The sequence below is a fragment of the Thunnus albacares genome, chromosome 13 (genome assembly GCF_914725855.1).
Source record: "Thunnus albacares chromosome 13, fThuAlb1.1, whole genome shotgun sequence".
NCBI classification, from domain to species: domain Eukaryota; kingdom Metazoa; phylum Chordata; class Actinopteri; order Scombriformes; family Scombridae; genus Thunnus; species Thunnus albacares.
The window spans coordinates 12,415,607-12,431,232 of record NC_058118.1 but is presented as its reverse complement, the minus strand read 5'-3'; the positions used below and the strand labels follow the sequence as shown (position 1 = coordinate 12,431,232).

At 39.2% G+C, this 15,626-nt stretch overlaps 2 protein-coding genes across 4 annotated transcripts; both read right to left on the bottom strand.

Moving 5' to 3' along the window:
• Positions 1 to 595: 595 nt before the first annotated feature.
• Positions 596 to 6,930, bottom strand: LOC122995952 (V-type proton ATPase catalytic subunit A-like). 2 transcript variants are annotated; one of them, XM_044371410.1, is made up of 15 exons: positions 6,774 to 6,930; positions 6,046 to 6,154; positions 5,297 to 5,425; positions 4,880 to 5,094; positions 4,643 to 4,780; positions 4,399 to 4,550; positions 4,098 to 4,260; positions 3,762 to 3,870; positions 3,491 to 3,613; positions 3,281 to 3,395; positions 2,793 to 2,856; positions 2,438 to 2,641; positions 1,978 to 2,072; positions 1,527 to 1,698; positions 596 to 1,322 (listed from the first exon to the last, which is right to left on the bottom strand). In XM_044371410.1, exons 2-15 carry the CDS (start codon positions 6,125 to 6,127, stop codon positions 1,230 to 1,232), a joined length of 1,854 nt encoding a protein of 617 aa, XP_044227345.1. In that variant the 5' UTR covers positions 6,128 to 6,154; positions 6,774 to 6,930; the 3' UTR covers positions 596 to 1,229. The 2 variants fall into 2 exon arrangements, with proteins under 2 accessions (XP_044227345.1, XP_044227346.1); XM_044371411.1 differs by having other exon boundaries at positions 6,046 to 6,143.
• A 1,182-nt stretch (positions 6,931 to 8,112) lies between these two features.
• wasf3a (WASP family member 3a) lies at positions 8,113 to 14,428 on the bottom strand. Of its 2 annotated transcripts, none has more exons than XM_044370794.1 (9): positions 14,246 to 14,428; positions 12,680 to 12,841; positions 11,470 to 11,604; positions 11,157 to 11,310; positions 10,948 to 11,065; positions 10,649 to 10,833; positions 9,680 to 9,901; positions 9,269 to 9,573; positions 8,113 to 9,142 (listed from the first exon to the last, which is right to left on the bottom strand). In XM_044370794.1, the coding sequence occupies exons 2-9, from the start codon at positions 12,810 to 12,812 to the stop codon at positions 8,985 to 8,987; spliced, it is 1,410 nt and encodes a 469-aa protein (XP_044226729.1). In that variant the 5' UTR covers positions 12,813 to 12,841; positions 14,246 to 14,428; the 3' UTR covers positions 8,113 to 8,984. The 2 variants fall into 2 exon arrangements, with proteins under 2 accessions (XP_044226729.1, XP_044226730.1); XM_044370795.1 differs by having other exon boundaries at positions 14,250 to 14,428.
• Between the last annotated feature and the right edge of the window lie 1,198 nt (positions 14,429 to 15,626).

Here is a 15,626-nt window from a genome sequence, read left to right as displayed (position 1 = left end):
ATTTGGATGACATTTAGAATATTTGCTTCTGATGTAACAGTGGAACAATAAAAATATGGTTTCTTGCATTTGGAAATTTCACTCAATCAAGCAATGAGGTGGTTAAACAAGTAGACACACAAATATGTCTTGTATTGCATCTTCAGTATTTGCTGTTGAAACTTAATTGCATATGAATGTAATTTCTAAGAGACAGGGTTGTGTATAGTGTCATATAGTTTTATGTAGTGTAAAAATTAAATTTTCCCTCCCTACTTTAGAACTACTAGAACAGCCTGCAGTATTAAAGCAAAGTATCTGCGCCATCTGGAGTTCAGTCTTTTGCTGACTATCGGGTGTGTTCATGAAGTTGCAGTAGTGTGCGGCAAATTTTACCCCCATGTAAAGCAGTTTCAAATGGAAAAGAGCCACAGAAGAATAATGAAAAATTTTCTTTCTCCTCCCCATCAATTGTCATCAGGAAATCATTTTAAAATGACTAAAATCTGTAATATGATTTATTGAAGTAAATAATATTAAAAGGTAAATATGTGATGTAGGGGTGATACACATTCATTCGGCTGACTCACCATGAATTAAATACAAAAGGACATAATTAAATCTTATTGACACAATGATCTTGTGTCATTTCTTTACATTTATTTCAGGAGACAGTTACATACCATGAATATAATAGTGAGACATCTGTTACAACACAACTCTAACAGACTCATTCATTCACATTTTACACATAATATCAAGTATATAGTCCACAACATTACTATCATCACGCTTTTAGAGGTAAGAGGTGGAAGAATTCTTTAACCCCCCTGATACAACACAGTGCATATGTCCCTTTAGCCATGTGCATGTTCCCATTTGATTAATAATCTGTAATGATCACTGTCACATCTGGGGGAAAGAAACCCTGTCCACTCTTTGTTGCAGCAAGTAGTTAAGTGCATGTGCAGCACCTGATTGGGTCCCACTGATTTTAACCACAACATGATGGCGTAGTGATCTATAAGTGCTATGCAGAGGGCTGAGTGAAGATTTGGGATTCCAGCACGAGTCGTCAAAAATCAACAAAATGAAATGCAGCTCATGGAATGTTTAAGGGGACGTAAACACCGAGGAATAAAAGTTCACATGACTGAGGCAGACATTCAGAACACGGGCCATTCAATCCGCACTATGTTGCACTGCACTGGGGTTTGGGTATTTGAAAGAGGGGCTTAGAGGTAAGTAACTCATTCCTCCAGGGTCCGGAAAGCGTTCTGCATGTCCTCCAGCAGCTGGGCGTAGTCTGCTTTGATCTTAGCTTCGCCGTCCTTAACAGGGTCCTGAACAATCCATCATATAGAGAGAGAATGAAACAAAACAAAAAATAAGCAATTATTAGATCAACTGAAGAACAAAATCTCTTAAATGAAAGCAGACAGAACTCCAAGCCTGATTATTTATCTATCCTGAAATCAGACAAAAAAAAAAAACCTTGATGAACCAACTGATCCCACTAAATACGATGGTGTGGAACAATCACGTACCTTGAACTTCATCGAGCTGATCTTATACAGGATCTCTCCCAAGTGCTCCCTGATCATGGCCCAGGTGATTTTGTTGTCAGTCTGAGCTGTGGACTCCACTGCGTGACGGGCCATGTCATAAAAAGCAATCATGTTTGAGAGGATGCCAACAGTTTTGTAGAAGGGGCAGAACCTGTATGTGAAGGGACAGGAGAGACATGTGAGACGTCGGCCATTACTATCCACTGGTGACTTGTCTTAGGTCAAACTAATGTAGCACAATATCTTTTCTGTTGTTACCACAGACATGGTGTCCTAAAATTAATTTCTAAACTGTTTAGTTTCTGGACAGTCCTTCTAAATGGCACTACAACATAAACGTGTATTTTCATGTTTTTATCTTCAGCTGCTGTGGAGCAAAGAGTAGCTACTTAAATGCTATTAAGATAAAAGCTAAAGTGATTGTTTTCACCTGTCGTAGGGGGTGTAACCGTTCTGCTGCAGGAAGTCATCTTTGATGAGCTTGGCAACCTCTAGAGTTATCTTGTCTGTCTCAGCCAGAGAAGCCTGTGGAGAAATAATGAGGATCAGTCTGTTTTATTTTTTCAGAGCAGCTCATGCTAACAATTGGATGATTAATTCCTCAACTCTGGGTGAATTATTTTCTTTAAGACACATTTCACAAATCAAATGCACCAATTAACAGGCTGTAAAAATGAGGGCATTTAGAAACAATACTTTAATTAAAAGGTCAGATCTACAAGTGACCAACAGTGTGTGTTTTTTTTTAATCTGCTGCACCTTCAATGAGACTTTCTTTGTAGTAATTGTTTTCTGAGCCGACAGATAAAATGTCATTTTTTTGCAATTGACAGGTGCTGATTCAACTTCTGAGGGAATAGTTTGTGTTATATAATCTTAACCGTCCTCACCTTGCCTACAAGCTGTACAATTTCAGCCAGGTCCTCCTCCTCCTGCAGGATCTCTTTGGCTTTTGTACGTAGAGGCACAAACTCAGGGAACTGTTTGTCGTAATATTCATCCAGAGCTCGTGTGTACTTGCTGTAACTAATCAGCCAGTTTACAGAAGGGAAATGCTTTCTCTGAGCCAGCTTCTTGTCCAATCCCCAGAACACCTGAAAATAAGAAGAAAGAAAAAAGATCACTCACACACACACACACACAGAATGGTAAGCAAGAAAAACAAAAGAAAAATACATTGACTATGAGGTGAATTAAGTGAAATGTTAAGGAACTAGTGCTGAGAAGTCACTACCCATCACTTACCTGAACGATACCCAATGTGGCTGAAGTGACAGGGTCTGAGAAGTCTCCACCAGGGGGCGACACACTGAAAGGAATTCACCATATTAATTGATAATGTACCTTTCATGCCATGATTCATTTTGTTATGTAGCCTTCTTTTCCCACTCTCATGAAAAAGCTTCATAGGAGAGAAAGCTTATAACAAGACTTTTCTCAAGACCCAATATTTTGCACAAAGCATTTAAAAAAATCATGGAGAAAAAAATACAACTTAAAAGAGGTAGAGAGACTTCCACCAAAAGGAAGTTTCAATACAAAATAGTATGTTGTGTGCATATATTTGATTTCAAAGCATCCATCATTTTCTGGTGAGCAGTTATAGTAGTAGTAAGTAAGTAATTCATAGGCTAAAACATGAAAAACTACCAGTATGATATTTTAATACATTCATCCACAAAGAAACAAAGAGTTTGACATCATTTTCTCTCCTTAAATGAAAGCCAACTCACGCTCCTACGATGCTGACGCTGCCTTCTCTCTCTGGATTTCCCAGGCACTTCACACGTCCAGCGCGCTCATAGAAGGAGGCGAGCCTGGCGCCCAGGTAAGCAGGATAACCGCTGTCTACACACAACAACATACACGACATCTTGTTTACTGTCCAACACCACCTTTAGAAATACATATAAAACAAACACTGTATGACTATATGAACTCACCAGCAGGCATTTCAGCCAACCTTCCAGAGATTTCTCTCAGAGCTTCGGCCCATCGAGATGTCGAGTCAGCCATCATGCTCACATTATAACCCATATCTCTGAAGTATTCAGACAGTGTGATCCCTGCAGAGGCAAACGGATTTTAGGACATTCTAAGTTTCTCCGTTTCTTATAAAGAAAGAGACACTGAAATTTTGTTTTTCCGAAATTTCATTAAAAAAAATCCATCTAGTAGTGGTTAAAACTTTTAAAAAGGCTATTTTGTTGGTACCTGTGTAAATGGAAGCCTCTCTGGCAGCCACAGGCATGTTGGACGTATTAGCAACCAGTGCTGTTCTCTTCATGATGCTCTCAACCTTGCCATCGACTTCCATAGTAAGCTGTTGGGTAAGAGCAGTGTTAACATTATACAACATGAACACTAAAATGAAGATTTTCTGCTCTAAACAATATTAACCTGAATCTTTAATTCATTCATCCATCCCTTCCCTTTACTTATTTATTATTTTTTAAGATAAAAAAGGGAGCTGACGGTGGCCGAGTGTGTTATATATTGTGCAGAAATCACAGATATGACAAATTAAAAGCTTTACGTTCTTCCACCAACCTCGGGGAAATCTCGCAGCACTTCAGACATTTCATTTCCACGCTCTCCACAGCCGACATAGATGATGACATCACTGTTGGAGTACTTGGACAACGACTGAGAGATCACCGTCTTTCCGCATCCAAAGGCACCTGGTATAGCAGTGGTGCCGCCCTGCACGCAACTATACAGCACAAAGGTCATGCAGTTTGATTTACATCTTACAGATTTTATTACACAGAGTAAAATATGTGGACAGTTCAAGATGATGTGAAGTTAAAACTGAGGCTGACGTTGCTTAACTCAGATTAGGATTACTCACGGGAAAAGGGCGTCCAGAACTCTCTGACCAGTGAGCAGTGGATAATTGGCAGGTAGCTTCTCTGTGACTGGGCGGATTTGTCGTACTGGCCACACCTGCACCATGGTGAACTTCTCCTTTACGCCTTCAAAGTCAAGCTCCAGAACCACATCCTGAATACAATGCGATCAGAGAAACACAGTCCGTCACATTCACAGAAACACTGATTAGAACAGAAGAATGGTTATTCAGGACAAACACTCACAGAAATGTCGTAGTTTCCTTGTGGGGCCACGTAGGTGACGGTGCCTCTGCTGCGAGGTGGAAGCATCAGTTTATGCTTTATTAAGGAATTTTCAAACACCATGCCGTAGATATCGCCACCTGTAATGTGACTGCCAACCTGGAGAGGGGATCACATATAATTAGTCGGAACAGTTGGAGGGGAGAGACTGAGTTCACATCCATAGTTCACACATAAAAGAAAACATATTTTTCTTACCCGGAGACTCTGGACGGGGGAAAATTCCCATTTGAGGTCTCTGTTAAGGGCACCAATGTTTACTCCTCTTGGGATGTAGATACTCTGAGTGAGGTCATTGATGTCTTTAAGTGGACGCTGAATGCCGTCAAAGATGGAGCCCATGACTCCGGGCCCCAACTCTACAGAGAGGGGTTTACCTGTGCGAAGGACAGGGTCACCAACAGACACACCAGCTGTGGCATCAAGTTAGGGAAACTGCAGGCACCTCGACACACTAGACTAGCCTTAAAAGTCTCAGTCTCTAATTTACTGACTTGACAAATGCTTAAATGCCAAAATGTAACATTTATGATATTATTTGAATTTAATTTTAAGGTGAATCATGACACGGTTTGTTAAATGTTGCAATGTTAAATGTAGCAGCAAAAAGGATACAAGTCTCCTCGTAGACCTGGATGGTTGCCATGTCTCCCTCTAAACGGATGATTTCTCCGACCAGCTCACTGTGACCTACACGGACAAGCTCGTACATGGCTGCTCCAGCCATCGCTGTAGCTGTCACCACTGTTGATTGGATAAGTTAAAAAAAAAAGAGGAGAAAAGATAGAAATTGATACAATGAACAAATCTGCTGGACAAGAAATAGGTTGAAAATCCTTGCTGGGGCTTGTGAAGTTTTGTCTTGTTTACATTTTTACATGTACTTGCATAACATTCAAACTAAGTACCATGTAAAAATAAGAAATGTATGTACACATATGTCAGTATCACAGTATAAGATGACATATGTGTGATGTGATAAAGAATTTTAACCATATTGCTCAACCCAAGAAGAGCCTATTGGGCCCGGGACCCCCCACTGATACAGACTCTATCCACCCACAAACATTAAATGTTATATTATATTATATTATATACATTATAATTGTATTATATTGTTTAGGATTACTTAATTTTGTGTATATTTTTGACTGTTATATACCACAACACCAAAGCAAATTCCTTGTACGTGCAAATAAATAAATCTGTTTCTGATTTAATATCTTATTACAATAGTGTGAACGGTTGTCAAAAGACACTAACACGTTTGCCTTGTTGAGCCTGTTTGCAAGATAAAATGGTATACGTGGCTTTTGCTAAACAATAAAATCTATCCATTCAAAGAAAAGGCTAATAAACCAGACCTGGTCCAGAAACACCATGAACATATCCAAATTCGCTTTCTCGGTCTTCATCCTGGATCTTCGGAAGTTTTGAGGTATCCATCGTGACAGTTTCTGTCCTGAAAAATCCCTTTAGGCATGAATATGAGACACAGATGATGTCAAGTAATGTAGATTGTTACACAGCTGAGAAAACTTTAACACACACATCATGCACTACCTCTTCTTTACCAATGACAGCGAGACTAAAGATACGGAGCAAAGGTGTCTTTCTTTTTTTTTGACACACAACGATGAGATGCACATTTATACACGAGCACCAAACCAGATATAAGATTAACTAACTGTCTAACTGGAAATGAATGGCCAAGCCTGACAGTTTAAGGTCACTACTAGCTAACTCAGCTGAAGCTGCTAAACCTTTCATCTATTTCAACCAGGGTCGAAGAAATGTTAAAGTAAGTTATGTGGTTACTACTGTTCATCGCTGAACACATGTTTGCTTGTCAAATGGAAACAATAATGTTTGTTACTACACACGCAGGGTTACAGGAGCAAAGCTGATTTGTGCGTGTGCACGTAGAAGTCAGGTGACTAGCTAGCAAACACAAGCTATATTCATCATTATCACAGATAGGTTAAAGCTGAATTAGCGATTATTCATGCAGCATTTGGGCTAAGACTGGAGGGAAATCGTAGTTTTCGGCTGTTAAAATCACCAAAAAATACCTACAGTACAAATGCCTTACCTTGTCTTTATATGTAGTACTCCAGGTTTGTCTATAACGTAGCAGGCTGAGGAGGAGCTTCACTGTGCTAATCACCTGCTTGGCACCGGACTGTCACGGGAAGAAAACATCTCCATTGTGGCTCAAGCGGCTTCCTCCGTCCGGACGTGTTGAGCTGTCTGTAGAGCCAACATGGCGTCCGCAGCTCAACAGTTTCCTAGTCGATGATAGGTTCCGCCGGTCGACACACTGCCACCAGACGCATTACTGACCTCTGCTGGATATAAATAATAAGTTCACCTGCAACAAACTATACATTTATGATTATTTAGAGCAAATGAAGAAACCAAAGTCCAACAACTGTGACTTTACAAATATTTAGCAGTAAATACTTTGAATTTTACTTGGTTTTCATATTTTACCTTGTTAGTAACCATTTTTATGTTACTAGACTACATGGCAGGGGTGGATTTAGTGATTGGGGGCCCCAGTCAAACTCTGTCTTGCTTTATTTTCACCCTTTCTCTAACTGGGAATGTTGGTATTGGCAGTGGTAGAGGAAGTACTCAAAACATTTTTCTTACTTAGATGTTCTTAACTTGTGTTCAAGGGGGAGCTTTTAATTCTTATATAATGCTGGATAGTTTAATCAATAATAATGCATCATATTTTATTTGTTATATTTTGTGAGTAAAATCTGAATCTGCAATGTAACCAGTAATATTATCCAGTCAGGTGAATGTAGTGGTACAATGTTTTTCTCTGAAGTAGAAGTATACAGTTGCATATTTTGGGGGTCTTTTGTAAGTTGTTTCAGGGAACAGTGAAGTAGAATAGTAACTCAATTCAATATTTTTCACATCTAAACATCATAATGAATCTATAGCTGTTTGAGGCCCTTTTAACTGGGGGCTCCCAGGCAGTTGCTTACGTTGATTAATGGCAAAATATTACAAAGTATTACTTATTACTACAGTATAACTACATTTGATACCTCTGTACCAATAATACCTCATAATAATGTAGTACATACATACCTAGTGAAATTAACTGTAAAATAAATTGTTTTATAGGTAATTTCCTTTAATGATTGACTGGCTCTAATGGACTATTAATTTCAGTCACTGTTATGAGAAATAATAATTAACTGAAAAATGTATGCAGTATATTTACTGTAAGAGGCTGATTGACATGTTTCAAAAATGTCTTGTTGCAGTCATATGCACACCCAATGAAAAGCTTCTGCACATAAACTACATTATAGGAAGAAGAAGGTGAAATAGGAGACTATCATAACATGATTTTCCGGGTAATACTAAAGAATTTACTGACATGTCAACATTTTCAGAGATGTGTCACAACAAATAATCATTTATTTGCAGAAAAAAACAAACTGTGCTCCGACTGTTCATGATTCTCTATACATACCACAGGACACAAAATGAGGTAGCAATTACATTTTGGAAAATATATAATGGAATCAAACACTCACATAATGTAGGGAGGGGCACATTCAGTTAAAAATATTATCAGTTATTATAAGTTTATAACGCTGAACTCATTCATAAACAATAGGGCTTTTTCAAAGCTGACATTTGTCATGGTAGGAAAAGCACAGGTCTGACTAATAACATTAACAATGGCTCGTTACATTCAAGTGTCCCAGACAGTGTGACTGTAAGCTGTTATGCACAATACCAGGACCCTGAAACTGAGGCAGCTAAATGGAATTCAGGCATCATTCATTTTTATTATTTACACCTGTGTTTTTCTTACTGTGACATGTCAAAATGAAAAAGGCCTATAACTGTGATATCACTTTTAATGCTGCACATTTCATCAGTGGAGTGATGGGTACGATGCGTTCAAGGTGTCAGTTTATTCTTTCAGGAGAGATCTTTGTTTAGAAGTTGAGTTCAGTTCAGCAGGACACATCTTCTAAAGATTTTTAAGCTTCAGAAAACCAATGGCTCACATCACATCAGAGGTATAAAACTAAACATATATTCATCATACAAATAATCACTTTAAAAAAAAACCTATATAGTAGATCTGAAAATTCACCTGTCAATGAGAAGTGAAAAATGAATGTGGCAGCACAGAATTAACACAAGATCAATTGAAGGTACTCAGTGGGTCGGCATCCTCTAGGTCGAGGTCACAGTTTTGCTTTATTTGCACTGAAGATCCAATGAGGCAAAACTTCAGGCAGGTGCTACACTTTGTGTTTGGTCAGTCTGACCACTCATTTTCATCCAGCTCAGAGTCGTCCTCAGAGTCACTGTACTCCACCGCAATACGCCGGGACAAGATGGTGGCCACGTCGTTCCCCACCGGCTCACGCTTGCTCTGCTGCTCTTGCTGCTCTTGGACTTTCTTCAGCTGGATACCTAATAAGGGCAAACGTATATATATTAACAATAAGATCACTCACAAATATTGTATATAGCGGCAGGTCATTTATCTGACCAGCAGAAAACACTACATAATACATGTCTGACCGTGCCAATACTCACCCATGCGGATGGCAGACAGCAGATCACTTCTCGCATCTCTCACAGTTTTAGTCTCTGCTCTGCTGCCTTCACTGTGTCCTGATAGGTACGAGGGTGCAGCTGGGGGAGGGAGAGGTGGAGGTGGGGGACCTGGGGGAGGAGGAACCGTACGAGGCCCCAGAGGAGGTACAGGTGGGAGCGGGTAACCTGGGCCCACATGCAAAACTCCATTATGAGGCGTTGGTGGTAGTGCACCCAGAGGATAACCAAAGGCCGTCTGTGCCGATGGAATGGCTGGACCCGGGGCAGGAGGAGGAGGGACAGAGCTGGTCGACAATGAAAAAAAGAGGATTATGTTGCAGTTGCTGGAAAAGTGATATATTTAATGCTTTCTGTGATAATGCAACAGTTGTTCTTGGAAAAAAAACATACTTATAATCTGCAGGTGGACGTATTGAACTGTTCATTCGGTCTGCAGCGTGAGGCTCTGCTACGGAGTAGGTTACTCTCTTGTAGTTGACATCAATGCTGTGGTATTCATGCTCCACAGGTGGTGAGGGGTTTGCGTTCCCAGGCACGTAATCATGAGACTTGGCATAGTTACAAGCAGCGTGGGCAGGCACTGGAGGGATGGGGTAGTCTGGGAGTTCGGGCCTGGATAAACAATGAAAGACAGACAGCTTCTCATGCAGATGCCTTCACATATCCAGATGGTGGATTTGTTGTTATAAAATCAAAACTGAAGCTTTACACAACGAACATATGGCGATTTGAGTTGCAAGGTCCGCATCATGAAAATAGAATCTTACCCTGTAATACCGCCAATGTTTGTTTTTACATTTTCCTCAAACCTTTTTCTTCACTAATATTCCCTGAAATAAACTTTCTGTCTTGGTTATCATTTTTTTGCATATAATATATGATCTTTTTAAAGGTTTAAATGTTTCTTAGGTATTTAAAAGTAGAAAGTGACAGTAAACATAGGGACAAAGACATAGGGGACATCTTATGCAATATTGACAGTAATATCCTAATACTTTTCATTGTGAATAGGCCTGCATGGGCATTGTGCATGACTTTCCAGAGAAGATTAAAACTAGATCAAAATATTTCATATGTAGTAGCAGAAAGATTAGATGCTCCATCAGGGATCATGCTGTCACGTGAACATGCAAACACTCGCAGACATGCAGAGAACTAAAACTGCACACAGATGATTTTAAATTAAAAGCCTGGTGCTTGAATATGCTTAAAAGAACAACCATGACTGCAACAGTTTTTCCAAAGCTGTGCAGTTTGTGACGTGTGAGGTGTCGAATCCATTTGAAAACACAAATTCCTTGATTGCATTTAAAAAAAACACCCCAAATAAAAAACCAGGCCCTATGTAAAAGCACAAACCTGCCGTCAGGGGACAGCGAGCCCTCAGACGATGCCCCTCGCCGCAGTGTCTGTGGATGGCGGTGATCTGGACGAAGCTCTTTATCGAATGCCATCATGTTCCACTCTTGTCGGCGGTTTCGAGCCTTTCTCACCTTCTTCACTTCACGCTGAAGGGTGCTACTTTCCACACATCGCTTCTGTTCCTGGATGGAGGGACAGAAAATGAGATGAAAACTCACATTATAAATACATATGTAAAGATAAAGAAACAAACAAACAAAAAAAACCATCAGTGGTTATTGAAGGTGTGTTCTCACCCTTTGCCTCCTCCTCTCTTTCCTCTTGTCCTCTGTGTCCTGAAGCATTTTCTCCTTCCACAAGTCAAAAAAGTATGACGGGTCTGAGTAGTATTTCATCGCATCAGTGGAATCCTCTCTACATGTAAAAAACAAATCCCTATGTGAAATGACACATTTAACTGAGGATGTAAGCTGATCAGATGTTGCACTTACAGTACATACAGTACCTGTAGGCAGTGAGGGCGCTGAGAGGAGGAGGCCTGTCGCTGCTGTTGTACATCTCAGACACAGAGTTTGGAGTGCTGCCCTTAGACAAAACCTGCTGGTCCTGGATGGTAGAGCTTTTAAATGCTTTCCTCATGTTTATGTCCTGAAGAGAGACTGCAAAAGAGCAAGACAGAGGTTTCAGATTTAACACTTAAACATTTGTGAGAATGAATGAGTAAGGCATAAAAGATCATTTCATTTGTCTGTTAATTCCATTGAGTGTTTTTGCAAAACTCTGCAGGTCAATCTCAGCACAGTCAGAGCGTCACTAACCCTCCTCCACACTGGAGTCCAGCTGGGTGACCTTGTCGGCCAAGCGGTCGATACGGTCCTGGAGACAGTTTGCACGCACATAAAAGGTGTTGGCTTCATTAAAAAGTTCTCCAAAAACATTTTCTGCATGTTTACCTGCAAAAAGCCCGAATTGGGAGGAAAAGGGGGAAAAAAAGAAAAAGAAATGTATGTCAAACTTGTTAAAGACAGAATAGCAGCATACTGCATGGCACAGGACTATAATAAACAAACATGGATGAATATTTCTGAATCCATCATATTTCTCTGGATTATGCACTGAGTGATCAGTCCCTGCACATTACGGCATGAATGGCACTCAGATCCACTTAATGTGGAGACTATCAATAGACTGCCTCTGTTTGTGTCTCCGCCCACTCACTCTCTGTCTTATCTGCCTGTGATACAAAGCTTTACGGTAAGCTCTAAGCTCCTGTAACTTCACTAAATCCCAACACACACACACACGCACACACACACACATACACACACACACACACTAATCAGAGTATCCGTGGGCCAGATGTCCATGAGTAAATTTGCTTCCTAAAATAGTCTTTCCCTCTACATTTTTCTCTCTCATATTTCTGTGCACAAACTGTATGACTCATAGGACAAAACACACAGTTTTTATAGACTTTGCAACACTTACATTCACCATTTAAACCACTCTTACTCTGCACAAATTGGCTAATTACAATGTACAGTAGACAGATGCCATTACTGACTACCACAAACAGTTTTGCTTTTAAAGTGATATTTGAGTTGTTTTTGTCTCGCTAACAGCGTAACAATCAGGTGACAATGAAGTATAAAAATATAAATAAAAAAGATGCAGCCTGTTTTTTGTGCCGTTCATATTTTGAATCTTTGTCCAAATAGATGGGACTGAATGATTACTTTAAATGACACTGCATGATAAAGAAATAATTTCTCCCAGTTGAAACCATTAAGTAATTTAGTTGTTCCTGAATGCCTTCACTGTCCATTGTCTGTCTTTTAATGAACCTGTTTAATGCTAATATGGGATGATTTTACTCAAATGTTGCTGCAGTTGATCTTGCAATTTACATGCTTTAATAGCAGTGGCAACACTTGACCTTGACCTTATTTTGCTCCTGTGATGATCTCAGGTTTAAAGATGCATCTGAACATGTGAGTAACTGCTAAATGTGAGTAACTGTGATCTTACTCAGACTACTGAGCTGGCGGATGATGGCGGACAGCGTGTTGTTGGTTACACATTCCAGCTCATTGCCAATTCCATCAGGTACGGCACTGTGGCACAGGTGCCGAGGCTCAATGTTTCTCTTGACCAGAGGCATGACCCCTTCTCACATCTCGGCCGCGACACCTGCAGGGAGACAGAGGACAGTGTTGACAGCTCAGTGGATAAAACTTGCAGAGTAAAACTATCAATATTATTCATAAATATCTATTCATAAAGCAACATCAGTGGGAATCAAACATCATGTCTTCCTCAAATGTCATATTTGTAGGATGTTTCACTGGTACACAGAGGTACAGTAACATGATCTTTGTCACCTGACTATAATTCCTCTATTCATTATTCATAATATAATCTCTATTCATAGCTAAAATGCTACTTAACGCAGTTTGTATATTTTCATATATCTATTTGCACAGTCTACATTAATGAGAAACTGTGCATTGTTATTGATTTTCTCATCGATAAATAGTAGAGTAATTATTCCCTGAATTTTTGTACTGTTGTCTGTAAATGAAGTTGCCAGATAAACACTATAGAAATTAACATTTCTTCGAAATCTGTTGTCATTTTTCATTTTATCTAAACTGAATTTAAATAGTTAAAAAAGACATTTAAGTTTGCAATTGGTTGGCCTGTTCTCTTTTTTTATTTTGATTATATTGGTTTAAAAATAGTGGTAAAAAAGCACAATGGACAGCATCAAAATCTAAATGAAAGCTTTTATGATTTTGATATATTTGCTGTGTTGTATAATTGGGCCACTTGCTGCCGCATGTTAAAATTTATCACCACCTGTCAAATTGATACACCTATTGTGTATTATTTGGCAGTTATTTAAAGGATTAAACATGCATAGCAACTGATTGTGATTAAAGAGGTGTGAAGACATCAGATGTGGCCATTTTTAAAGTGAATTTGCAAGTCACTTTACACTTGTTTTTAAATGAACTTGAGGGATGATTGCCAGTAATGACAGGTGTGGAGGTGAGCCAGGGCTGTTGTAACAATAAGAATATCAAATTCCCATTCTTAACATAATTTTCATATTCTGTGCACCACAGCAAACAAAGGTCACATTCTAGCATTTTAGCATGTATGAAACAAAATATGACGTTATAAATCCAAAGGTCACTTTTCAGTAAAGGAGTGTTGTAAGTTCACATTCTTTGGCTTGTCTAGAAAGTGGCTACATGAAAGTCTCGTCAGTGTATCACTTTAGAATTTCTTTTTTTTATTTTGTCCCCCATCAACTACACTGAGATCACTCTAAAAAGTGATCTCTTTGTGGCCAGTATGACCAGATCTATACAGTGTAACCCTTTTAATGTACATACATCTGAGTGGAAAAAAAGTTCTTTAAAACAGTTAATCTTTTAGATATTTTGTCAGCTAGCCTAACTTTTTTTTTTTTTTCATGACAGAAAGTTCAAACATCTAGCAGGTAACATATAAGTTACACCAAACATGTAATTTCTAACAGTATATACCAGCAGCACCAGAAGACACTTAACAACACTAACAACACACCTACTTCACCACAGAGCAGCCGTGGGTTGACTTGGTTCAACGTACGTTCCTTTTTTTCCACGTCAGCACGCCAGGATGGTGCAGTGAAAGTTGGGTCCAAGCTGTCTCATCAAAATGAAACAAACTCTCTGATGGCTTCCTGTAGTGGTGTGGCGGACAGTGACGGTAGTCATCCCTGCAGGCCGGAGTTCACTCTGAAAACAAATCTCTGGTTCAAATCACAGCTTGAGCCATGAGGGGATTTGGTCAGCAGATTTACTCCTGTCATCCAATCACAGTCGTCATGCCAGCCATTTCACATGCAGGGTTTGACTTCATGATGTATTAGTCCTATTTTTGTGGATTCAAAGTCATAGCTGCCTTCTATGAACTGGATATTTATATGGTAATTATTAGGCTTAAATGTTATAGACCTAATTTTGGTTTTACGACATAATAATTAAGGCTGCAACTTTTTTCATTATTGATTGTGTTTATTAGGGCCTATTTTTCTTGATTAATTGATTAGCCAACAAGTTTAGTCAGATGATTGTGAAAATACCCATCACAAATTTCTCAGGTCCCAAGGTAAAGTCTTAAAATTACATGTTTGGTCTGACCACCAGTCCAAAACCCAGGCATTCAATCTGCAGTATGAACATTTTATGAAAATTTTTTCTGATTAATTTTCTGTTTATTGACTGATTGAATAATCGACGAATCATTTCAGCACTAAAACTAAATGCTCTATCATTTTAAATTAGCAAATTGTTCACGCTTGGTTCAAATCTTGTTCTGCAGCCTTTGAGTTTCTTTCATGTACTTTTATAATTGTATTGCATCTGATCAGAATTTTTTATTTTTATTTAACCTTCTTCATCTTTTCTCAATCCTCTCTGATTCTTGTTTCAATTTACCCACTCAGCATAAACAGCAGCACGTCAGTCCCAGCCAGCCTATTAACATCTCAGCGGTGACGACCTGGATTAATAGTGAAATGAGACCCTCAGCACACACACACACACACACACACACACACACACACTCTCTCTCTCTCTCTCTCTCTCTCTCTCTGCTCTTTTCTCACAGATGGCATCATCTGGATTGTGGGAGGGAGTGGTGTAACCCAGATATGGGGGCTTAAATCTTTATAAGTAGCACACCATGAAACTATAACTCACAGTTATTATACAGGAGTATTGCTTGTTTCACAGAGATATAGTTTAATCCAGCTATCTTGATGTAATCTGTGTTGTTGATGGGTTTAAAGGGCCAGTTAACTCTTCATTGTTTTTTCATGAGTGCCAACAGTGAATTTTAATCAGTTAAGCAAAATTTATTTAAATGGCACTTTTCAAAACAGAAGCTACAATGTGCTGTACAGGATGACGCAAAGGGGAAA